This window comes from Hipposideros armiger, unplaced genomic scaffold, assembly GCF_001890085.2.
Source record: "Hipposideros armiger isolate ML-2016 unplaced genomic scaffold, ASM189008v1 scaffold_13, whole genome shotgun sequence".
Taxonomy (NCBI): domain Eukaryota; kingdom Metazoa; phylum Chordata; class Mammalia; order Chiroptera; family Hipposideridae; genus Hipposideros; species Hipposideros armiger.
In genome coordinates, this window is record NW_017731363.1 from 5,205,838 (window position 1) to 5,217,913 (window position 12,076).

General features: G+C 41.4%; 1 protein-coding gene across 5 annotated transcripts in view; it reads right to left on the reverse strand.

Annotated features, from left to right (window-relative positions):
• RPS6KA3 (ribosomal protein S6 kinase A3) overlaps positions 1–7,039 on the reverse strand; it is a 111,182-nt gene extending 104,143 nt beyond the window's left edge. For 2 of the 5 annotated variants that reach the window (XM_019666956.1, XM_019666945.1), the window contains exon 1: positions 6,589–6,668. Coding sequence is in view for 2 of the 5 variants with exons in the window: in XM_019666972.1 (XP_019522517.1) it covers positions 6,589–6,657 (69 nt within the window). In the remaining 3 variants the exon portion in view is untranslated. Of the gene's footprint in view, positions 1–6,588 lie in introns of all 5 variants that reach the window. The other 3 variants (XM_019666972.1, XM_019666937.1, XM_019666980.1) reach the window with 3 other exon arrangements.
• Between the last annotated feature and the right edge of the window lie 5,037 nt (positions 7,040–12,076).

Genomic DNA, 12,076 nt, shown 5'->3' on the forward strand with positions numbered 1-12,076 from the left:
ATAGTAGAGGCAATTAGCTTGATATTATGGTAAAATATGACCATTAATTTTCAAAATGTTTAATAAAAAAGTTTAGATTATTTAAAACTTTTATTTAAATTATTATATTTAAACGTTTAGTCCACTATTAAGATGGAAATTGTACGATTTAATTTAGAAATATTTGAATTAAAAAAAAAACTCTTGACAGTTAAAGAAAAAGCTCTGATACAGTCAATTAAACATAACAGCTCATTTCCAGGCAATACTGGATCATGCTACTGTAGTTAACAGACTTCCCAGAATTGTGTTCTGCAAAGCATTTGTGTCAAGACTTCAATAGATGGTTCAGAAAAAAGGGGTTCTGACATCAAGTCTCAAATGCTGTAGGCTATATCCTTTTTGCAGATTCATCATATGTAACATCATCTTAAAAGTTCTAAAAAGTTATGCAGTAAAGACATTGGTCAAATCTTGTTTAACTCCACAATTCCCAAATTTGGTTTTTTTGGAGGGGGAAGATGGTTGTTGGGGCACAGATATACCTTTAACATGTCCAGAGACTTCTCAGTTAGAAATACTGTGTGTACTATTTAAAGTTCCTCAAGTATAAATACCACATAATAGACCAAATCCAAAGGATTATATTTCTAGACAGGAAAACCCAGTTACTCATGGCATATTAAAAAAACCAAATAAATGTGTTTAGAGTAATGGGGAGGGAGGTGTGCTTAGTAATTTCTGCCCATATAAATGAAATTAACAGAACTAATTGATCCTAAAAAATAAAAAGGTGTCCACATTTTGTTTGGTATGTTTTAGAAAGTTAAAATTCTACCCATTGACACTATAAACTGACTTTATCCATTTCTTCAGGGACGTACTTCAAGAGGTTGACATACAGGATATACCATATTTCATTGATTATAAGATTATGAGGCAACCGTCATGTGTAGGAGAAACTATTATCTTATATATCACCAAGGAAAAACCCCACTGCTAATTAAACAATGGCATGCCATGGATTGTGAGATGCCTTCCAATTTAAGCAATATTGAAATATGAACGTACTTTCCTTTCTTCCTTCTTCCACACATATTCTTCAAAATGTTCTTTATCTGTTTTCCCCCTTTAAAGACAATAACGAAGAGGGGAACAATACAAAAAGGACAAGATTCAAGAGATTTCTGTTCACCTTACTCTTACAATTATATTTAGATATTATAATGACTCTGTTTAAACAGATCAATCAAACAAATCATTTTTAATTGTTCTGCTTGATTCTGAAAAAATTACCCCAGAGGAAAAACGCAGAACTTCCTCAGACAGTTGTTAGTGAGATGATTCATTATAACTATTATTTATTAAACACTTAAACCATGTACTGAACCAAGTGCTTTACATATATTATCATTTCATTTAATTCTCACCACACCCCCATGAGGTAGATATTATTTGCATCCCTATTTTACAGATTAGGATGCTGAAGCATAGAGACACATTAAATAACTTGCATAAGATTACAAAGTGATGAAGTGGCAGAGCCAGGACTCAAACCCAGGTCTTTATGGCTGCAAAGCTTATGTTCTTGAACAGTTTGCGATACATCCAAATTATCCCACAAAGCGCCTTCCAAATTTTAAGGAGATAAGCAAAATTTAAATATTTAATTGGTAGTAACTAATGTATTTGCTTAAAATAGGCCAAATGTATTAAATAATAATTATATTCTATATGGATATATTTATTCTGAATCTGTTTTATAAAATGTATATAGTATATTTCTGTTTGTTTTTGCTAACTCAACACATTTTACTTAACAATTAAGATTTACAGTTGTTTTATCTTTGCTTTTACGCTATTTAGTATTAAATTGATAAACCAGAAAATCTGAGATCTGATAATGTTCCAGATTAATGATACAGGAAACTGTATTGACTCCAATGGGGGAGGGAATCTAATGCCAAATATTAAAATGCAGTTGCTTGTTTTTTCTATTATGTGAATTGGGGAATAGGATGTCAAATATATATATATATATATTTGCACAATTGCATTCCAATGTTTTAAAGCTCATTATCCACCAAAACACATACACAACTGTGTACTATCGCACTCATGCATTACTAAGAGACCACCAAGATGTCACTGTCGTTTGTACACTGTAATCTGATCCACTGGGTCTAAAGCATCCAGTCTGCACTGGTGAATTGGACCACTTGACATCACCCATCATCATTCACCGTCTGGAAGATCACATGTCCCTAAGCATGGAACTCTAGAGCAAATCTTGTCAATGATCACAATGGTATAAATTTTTTAGTGGATGATAAATTTTTAAAAAATCTTCAGAACAATTCTTCTGCAATTCAGACTTCTGATAAAAGGATCTGCTGTATTTTTGATCATTCTATAATTTATCGAATGTCATATCCTTGATCAACAGTGCACATCCCAATTATGCCACTGTTCTTATATAAAAATAGGATACACTCATTGTGACTTCCAGAAACATACTAAAGAAAAGGCAAAGTCTGCCTATATTTCTTTCTTTAATTAGATAAGTTTATCTCGTTAAATGTACCAAAATTTAAATTTAAATGTACCAAAGAAGTTTCACATTTTGGATCAACCCCATTAGCATAGGATCGAGCTGCCAAAATGAAGTGAACTTTCCTAAATTTTAGTTTAACAAAGACTGACATCCTATATTATAATCACTGAAAACAATGAAGTGTTCAGTAATGTGTCACAGTTACTTGACAGTTGACATGTAATAATACCTGTCCTCTCCTTAGATCTTCACTTGGGGGAAAGAAAAAAACCTGAAAGGTGGTAAAAATGAAACAGGACAAGTAAAAGAAACTTAATAAAACATTTTTTTGCAAAATCAATGATCATACTTTTAATATTTTTCCCTACAGATGAAATATAAGAAACCTAATATTGATACAGAACTACAGAATCCAATGTAATCTTTGAGGTTAAAAATGGCTGTACATCCACTGAAGATGGTTTCTAACACAAGGGTCTCATTTCTTATAAAGAAAATATTTATGTATTGATAGTTACTATGTTTCAATGCATTATGGGTACTTGTCATTTAAATATTCAAGGTGGATATTTTTATACATTTCTATAAAGCAAAAATAACCTCCTTAATTTTATTTTTGAAAATTGTTCATATTTAACTTTATTTTCATTTATCCTTACTCTACTGAAGCTGAGAAAAATGTGTCACTTTAGGTCAAGCTTATGATCCAGTACATGTTGTCCCTGACAGCAGTGGCAAGGAATTTGTAGAACAGAACAGCCACAATTCTCTGAAACCCATCTCCTAAACAGTTCAATATTCAAAAACATACTAGCATCTTTAACTCATTAAAGAGTTCTGAATTCACCTGGACACTTTAGGAAGCTATTTTGTTTTTAATTTTGTACCAACCTTGACTTTGCTTACATAGTAATTCCTTTATTATCCTAAGTTTGCTTCTTTAAACATTTGGCCTTGTTCTAGCCTACCATGTTCTGACCCATGTTTGAGTTCAACCACAAGGGTTTTTTTTGTTGTTGTTTTGTTTTGAGCACCATGAGACCCATGTGAGGTCTTAAAGCAGGAAGGCCAGGTAAAGGAATGAAGAAACTGTCTGTACTTATGGTGAGGTACTCAGGTCTTCTAAAATTGTTCATGTTTCAATGTAAGACTAAAATGATCAGAAAAGAGATAAGACTGATAATCACCCTACTCCTAAACTTCATAATTCATTCAGCGGACATCTACTGGGTCCACAATCTGTATGTGCCAGGTACTGTGTTAAGTGCTGAGGATACAGAGAAATAAATTTCTGCTTGCAAGAGTGCTACTAGGGATGAGACCATAAATGTAAATTCCTATAGAGACCAACCCTGAAATCTTTTAGCCTGGAGAGGAAAATTTTTATGTATTTACTCAAGTAAATGGATATTTTTTAAAAATGACTTTACTCTGGTAAAATACAATCATTTTCTGCCAAGAATTTACTGGGGAGGAGATGGCATAATAATAGTAGGCATAATATTAAGTCCAATATTAGACTTTTGAATGAAAATTCTCAACCTTTTCCTTACTGGCTTCAATAATTTCAAATTTGTATCAAAAGTAATTTACTTGAAACAGCTGAACAACCAAAGGCAACAAAATATCCAAAGGCAATTTGTTGAAATCTAGTTTTAATAAATCTAGGCAACACTGGCTCTATTTGACATACCTTATGCCAGAATATCAAGAAAATTCTTTAAAAATGGCAAATTGTGTAATCCTATCTGCCAGGTTCTGGAAACCATGACAGTAACTGAAATAACTAGGCTTTAACAAATGAAACCTCTTATAATACCATAATTGTTTCTGAAAGACACATGACCTCTAACTACTGGCTTATTTATTTATACTCTGAATTTTTCCACAAAGGATTTGAAGCAGCTACCCTAATATAAAGCAAAGCACATAAATTATATTCACCTGGCTTTGAATTATGGCTCTGCCATTCACTATTTATAATCTTTGTGCCCTTAACTTCTGAGATTCAATTTCTTAATCTGTAACAATGGGGACCATAATCCTCTGTTGGATTATAAGAAGGGTAAAATGAAATAGCATGTAGCACAGTATCTGGCATATAGTAAGTGCCAAATAAATATCAGTTTTGTGCCTTCCTTATCCAAATATATGCTATACAGAAAAAGGATAAGGTAGAATTTTAAGTGACTTTTTTTTTTACACATTGGTCCATGCCAAGCAGTAAAGTGGACTGGTTAGTTGCAAATGTTAACGTTTGCATCTAGAAATCAGGCTCAAACGAATTCAATTTCTTTCCACAAGGTCAGAACTTTGAGAACATACTTTATTAACCTTATAGCTGTATCATATAATGAAAAAAATTTTCTGAAGGAAAAAAAGGAAAAGACTCCCCTGGAATAATACTGTTCTTCACACTATCAACTCAAACATTCTAAATTTGATTTTCTTATAAAAGATTTATAGTATTAGTCTGGCTAACGTAATTTTAAATGAAATTCTCATGATTCTGCCAGTCTTAAAAACATGATTTCTTAAAAAAAAAATTTAGGTAACATATCAATGTCTTTTCTATTGATGAACAGCGTTTCGTTTAGGTTTAAAAATACGATCCAAATTGCAAAATACTAAGCACCAATCGTAAGCACTATTACAACTCTGCTTGCGTTAAGCGGAGCAAGTAAACACTTTATACAGCAGTGGAGGTGACTAGGAAAAAACTGAAAAGCGATTTAAACTGATTCCCCTCCCTCTCCCCCTCCGTTATACCCGAGAATGCAAGTGTCCCGCATCTCAGATCAAACTGAGCCTGGGTCTTACTGACGTAACCAGTAACCCTATCCACCTCTCACACTGCGGAGGCCGGCAGGGCAGCGGCTGCGGCCAAGTACACCACTCATCAGAGCCTGTCCCATTCCACCCCCGCGTTTCAGTCATGCTTTCCAGAAATGGGGTCACTCACTCAGTAACTATTACACACACGCAGTCTATCATCCTGTAATCCCCCAAAGTCCGCTGCGGGGATAGAAGACAGCAAAAAGTCAGGAAGGAAGAATCACAGACGCGCCACCATCAGGAATTGATTTTCCACTCGAAGAGGAGCGCTGCTGCCCTGAAAGGGGTCTTGTCTGGGTTATTTTCGCAGACCCCGTGTTGGTTCTGGGGCAAGGGGGGGCTGCGAAAAGCTCGGTGCTCTTGTGTGCGGGAGAAATTCTATTTTGCCCTGTTTGGGTATATCTGGGTTTCTGGCACTCGGGTGGGTGTCTCGGGGACGGTCACCAGATCCCGGGCGAGGAAAACCAGAAAGCCCTTTACGACGGCCGCTGATCTTGAATATCACCCTCTCATCTCCATGGACAGGAAACTCAAGTTAAACTCGCAGGGACCGGGTTCTCGATCGAGCTCAGCGACCTCAAAAACGGGGTGGGGTGGGGGTGATGGAGGACCTCAGGCTTCCACTTTCTCCTTCGCAGCAGTACAAACCGCTGCGGCAGATGGGGGGAAGCAAAAACCCTTGGCTGTCCTGCACCCCAACCCGAAACCCCCACAGGTCGCTATCCCTGCCCTGGGCCGTTCTTGCCCCCGCGCGCCAGTCTCCCCGAAACAACCCAGTCCCTGGGCCGGACTCGAGAGTCCCTTCTCCCTAGTGAACCCAATTCGTACTCCTCGCTCATCCTTCAATGCCACCAGGGTCCACGGTAGCTTCCAACCAGGCAGGGCCAAACTTCCTAACTCTTCGCCGGCCCCCGCTCCGCCTCGCACTTCCCCCACGCAAAGTTGATTAAAATCGGCTTCTTGCAAAGCCCCAGCGCCCACTCCAAACCCCACGCGCCACCACACCACAGCCCCCCTTGCGAGGGAGGGGAGGTGAGGGTGCGGGTGGGAGGAACAGAAGGGCAAACGGACCAACCCCAACTACCCGAACCGGAATCCCGGAGCGAGGGGAGACGCGAGAGGCAGAGGAAGGGGACGAGTGGCCAGCTCCGGGGAGGGAGGCCAGCCGGCGGGGGCGACGGGAGGGGGCGCACCGGCCCCCGCCACCCGGCTGCACTCACCTCCGCGCTGTCGGACGGGCTCTCCACAGCCATCTTCTGCCACGGGTCCGCCAGCTGCGCCAGCGGCATCTTCCCCCCCGGCCCGCCGCCTTCACCGCCTCCTCCCTCCCCGCCCGCCCCGCGGCCGGCCCCACTCAGTCGCCGCCCGAGCCCCACGGCAGCGGCGGCAGCAGAAGCAGCACCAACAGCAGCAGCGGCGGCGGCGGCAGCAGCAACAGCGACAGAGGCTGCCGGGGAGAGGGCTCGGCGTCCGACACCGACCCTCGAACACCGCGCGCCCGCTGGAGACGCCCGCGCGCCAAGCGACAGCCTCGCGCCGCTGCCCGGCACCGGGTCTCGCCCCTTTCTTCCTCTCCTCCTTCCGCCGCGGGGACTACAGCTCCGCCCCCCGCCGCGGGTTCCCGCGCCCGCTCCCAGCAGAACAGCGGCTGCCGCGCGCTCCCCTACTTCCGCTCACAACATGGCGCCTAAGCGATACCTGTCTCTCAGAGCGAGGCTCGGCCACCGCCGCCACCGCGCGCGCACCCGGGGGCGGGGCTTTGTGAAGACACGCCCCCGGTCGCCACGCTTTGCTCCTCCCTCCTTCCTCGCCCTAGCCTCAGCTTCTGGGCCTCGCCTACTTTCAGGAAGGGCGAGCCCTAGAGATCTGGGGGCGTCGGCGGGGGAAAGAAGAGAGGGGAAAGCAGGAGGGGCGAAAGGGTGGGAGCTTTTGAACAGCCTTGGGTCCGAGCAGGTCGGAGGCTCCTTGGGGATGTAGCGAACAGTGGTACCCACCCAGATGAGGGAGATAGGAGAGGCGCAGGGGGCACAGTCCGGTGCCAAGGACCCGGGGAGCGGCTATGGGGTGTCTTTTCGTCTTGACTCCTGCGTGGGTGTATGTGGGTGCGCCGAGTCTATGGGTACATCCTGCAATGGCCAGGACCTGCCCTCTCGAGGGTCACACGCTGTGCATTCACCTCCCCCCTCCCCCCCGTACACACACACCGGGGACACTGAAGGCTTAGTGCCTGTGAGAACCCTGGGGGCTTCGCTCTCGGTTTGATTCAAGGCTCTCCATATTAACGCTCGTGTTATATTTTTAATATTTGGAATTCATTCGTCTTCCATGAGTCGTCCCCCCCCCCGCGTCCCCCGCCCAAGTCCGCAGAGCCCTCGGGCTTCAGCCTCGACCCTTACTTAAATCTCCCCACTCCTTGCAGCCTAAATCTTCATGAAGGAGAAAACAAGGAGGTTCCATAAAGCTGCCCGACTCTCGGCAGAGATTGGGGAATTATTCTAAAATATCTTGTTGGCAGGAGTCCGGGGTTCCTGCTCCTCTGTTGACTCTAAATAAAAGATTAAATTAAAAAAAAAACCAGGCAGGCTGTGAGTGGGGATGGGAGAGAGGGAGGCGTTCTAACTCCTGCCCAAGATAAGGAAGCCCTGGGTTCAGGAAACCCAATCCCCAGATGGCGACGGCGCCCAAGAGGACACAGAGAGCATGTGGGGAGAGGCCTGGGTGTCTGGAGTGGGTCCTGGGGGCTGCGGTGCGACCCCGTGTGCCCCGCGCCAGGTGCCGTGGAGAGCTCAATGCGCCCGGGCAGAATTTTGCAAAAGTCGCCAGGCGGAGTGGAAAGCTAGGGCAGCCACTGGCTTATTGCCCTACAAGGAGAAGGAGAAAAGTAAAGGGAACTCTCCAGGCTGGCTAGTGCCTTCATTCCCTCAGGCCTCGGCCCAGGCGTCCCGGGCCTCCTACGCCCGGCTACCACAACGCGTTCCCCGCTGCGCTTCCAAAGCACGCCTTTTAACCGCTCTCTCTCTCTCATTATCCCGGGACCCAGACACCTGGAGAGCCCTCGCCTTCCTCCTGAAAGCAGGTGCGGGGATGAGGTTAGAGTCCCACACCTAGCCGGCCAGGTCTGCGCGGGCGGGACAAGGTTCTTCTTGCTAGGCCTAAGAGAATCAGATGTTGGGCTCTTTCTACGGCCTTAGCCCGCGAGCCCCTTGGCACAGGCCACCTGAAGAGGCTCCATCTGTTTAGGGAGCCGGAAGAGGCGACCGGAAATCCTCGCTGCGCGCCCTCTCTCGCAGCCTTGGACTCAGGGGGACAGCTCAGGGTTGAGCAACATCTGGGCAGGCTCAGTGGTCTGGGGGGTGGGGAGGATTAGCTCGTAATTTTTTCACCTCCGCCAACATGCTTGATTCGAGTGCTGCAAATCCAATCTGGACCCTAACTCGGATAATTTGGCGGCACCATCTCCGTAATTCCTGACATAAAACCAGCTTGCAGAAGTTTGAAGACAAGGAGTTGTGTATTGTTTTACATTTGTGTACAAAGTGCCTAATTTATCTTTCATTTACATCGCAAAGCCACATTACCATTCCTTATAGAGAAAAGAAGTTGGTCAATTTGGTTAGTTTAAAGTAAATTAGCCCCCCAAACAGTGATCAAATTATTCCAATTAACATTCTTGCTTTAGTGAAAACATATGTAGTTGAAAGAGACAATTATAATGTGTCTAAAACTGTCCGATGCTAATTACTTCACTCAAAGGGCGAACTAAGCTTTTTGAAATGAATCAAATTGTGTACTGAAAAGTTGATTTCAGTATCAACTTCTATTCATTTCCTTTTACCTTGAGAACTAGAAGAATACCTTTAAAAATAAAGTTAATTGATCTGCAAAAGTAATGTGAATAGTGTTCACATTGCAGGAATGAAGCATTAAATAAACTTAATGGGCTAAAGTACTACCAGCACAGCTGTCTTACACATAGGATCAACTTGATAAGTATGTGTGAATTGGCTTAGAAAAATACTATTATCATTCCTTTTGCCCCAAAAGAAAAGAAAGCATTTTTTTTCTTTTGGTCAACAATAAGCTTTTGTTTTCTTTTCTTTTCTTTTCTTTTCTCTTGTTAAGCTCAAGAGTGGGGCAACCACTATTTCTGGTTGGGAGAATCTGGGAAAATCAAATGAGGCTGGGGGATGTTTCTTGTAGGTGGCAGTAAAGGGAATTATTTGAACATAGAAGCTGGTATTGCCCTGAGCAGGATTCCTTTTTTTTTTCTGTTTAAGAAAGAAAAACTCTTGAGTGTAGTTATTCAAAGAATAGCTGCCTCTGGAGATCACCCTGTGCAGGCTAATATGGTAGCCACTAGCTACACGTGGTTCTTGAGCACTTAAAATAAGGTTGGCTGGTGGTAATTGAGATGTGCTGTAAGGGTAAAGCTCATACCAGATTTCAAAGACTTAGTACAAAAAAAGAATGTAAAGTATCACATTAATAATTTTTATATTGACCGCATGGTGAAATGATATTTTAAATATATTGAGTTAAAGAAAATATTTCTTTAAAGTTAATTCCACCTTTTCTTTTTACTTTTTATGTGGCTACTATATATAGGTGGCTTACTTGTCAAGATTAGCATTATAGTTCTATAGGACAGTGCTGCTTTAGAACTTTCCTTTAACACTGAGCCTTTTATGTATTCCTACAAGTATTCCTATAATGTGATATCCTCTCATTACAATGTCTTTTTGGGCTCCTGGGTACAAAATCAGCAGAAAGGGCTGATTCAGTTATCTACTTATTCTATCCCTCCCCCTTCTTCCCCCGCCATACCCCTTTCAGTCAGAACCAAAATATTGGAAAGTTATTACTTGAAACTACAGCAAAGGGAAACAGCAAACCTCAGTCGAAAATATGGACTAGATTTCCAAGAAATCATTCCTGATGAATGATAGGACAACCAGATTTAACCTCCTCTGTCCCCAACAATTTCCTGCTATAATTATAACCTTTGTATACAAGTTTAAATGGGCATTTACTTAACAGAATAACATTTGTTCAAAAAATGGAGTTACATCAGTCTGGAAAAGTTACAAGATGACTAACTATGGCTCATGGCACAATCTCTACCTCACATACATCCAAAATTCATAGTTCTTTTACATATAGGTTTGTCACTACTATAGAAAACCCATAAAGTGTAATCATCGTCACCTCTATGAAAAAGCTTTTCCCTTTACATTACTTGAAGCATATTCATTTTTCACACATAAAGAAAAAGTAATCACTAGAAACTATTTAACTGTTTCTTTCCAGAGAGAAAGAAAGATAAAGCTTAGGCTCAAATTTTATCTCATGTAAGATGATAATGAAACAAAATATATGGTGACATATTTTTGTGTGTGTATGAATTTTGTTTTTTCTTTCAAATTTCCCAAATAAAGTTATTATGAATATTTTCCTGATTGACACACATCTCAAGAGACAGCAGGAATTTCTACATCTATTTGCGAGAATTCAAATTTTGGAAAATGTTAAGGATCTTCTCTAGGTTCCCCTCCAGATATAAAGTTTAATGTTTCTAGAGTTGTATATGGTGAAAGATGCTCATAAAATCTATAAGGAACTAAGAGGAAGACATTCTAGGATACAAATACTTGAAATGTTTACTTTAACATTCTTCCCAGTTAGGCAATATGGGCTCATGATAAAAGCAGAGACAGGCCTGTGTCCAAACTCCAGGTTCCTTTATGTCTCTAAGCTTTAATTGGGTTTAGAACAGGGTCTGGCATAGAGTGGTCGCTCAATAAATATTTGCGGAATAAGCTTTGTTTTCCTCACCTGAAGATAAAGATAATATTAACCACCTCATAGAATTGTTGGGAAGATTAAATGGGGATGATGTCCGTAAAACATTAAGCACAGTGCCTGCCACATAGGAAGCACTCAATAAATGGAGCTATTGTTATCAGCTTCAGAAAGGTAGTATTTTTGCATACATAATGTAATTCAAATACTTCACTCTTGAAAGTTATTTCCATTTGTTCTGTGAGCATTTTATTGTGGCATAATCTATAATAATTCTTTAGGGCACTCTTGTATCACAAAAAATTATACCGTGTAACTTCCTGTGGAATTCAACAAAAGAGCATGTAGGGTAACTTACTGTTCTGTTTTTCAAGCCACATACGTTGAAATGCAAATGATTACAGGTCAGTTGCCTCATGGTCTATGATCAAAACTTTGTTTATGTAATGCTCAAAAGAAACTAACAAATGTATGATTCAAAGTTAACATTACCTGACTCATACTTATGTTGGGAGGAACAGGGAAGTATGGAGGAGAGGTCTGTGTCAGACACGCTTTAATGTTTTCTTTTATTGGTTTCCAAAATGTTTAATCCTTAGAGGTGTCATTTTGTTTCAGAGTTGTTTGAAGGGAAAGAATTATGGGGCTTTGAGACTTGACAAGGAACTGAGAAGCCATTCTTGGAGCTTTAATAAGCTACTGTTTTTCTTCAGTTTTCATTTTACTAGAACTGAAAAGACCCACAAAATGTTCTTGTTTATAAACTTTTATCCATAAGAGAGAGATAATACATTAAAATTTCATTTTCAAACTGATATTAAAACGGCTGCCTTAACATTAATCAAAAATCATAGTATACAGTATTCCCTCAGAGGATAAACATTCCCATTTTGTAACTACCAATTTAGT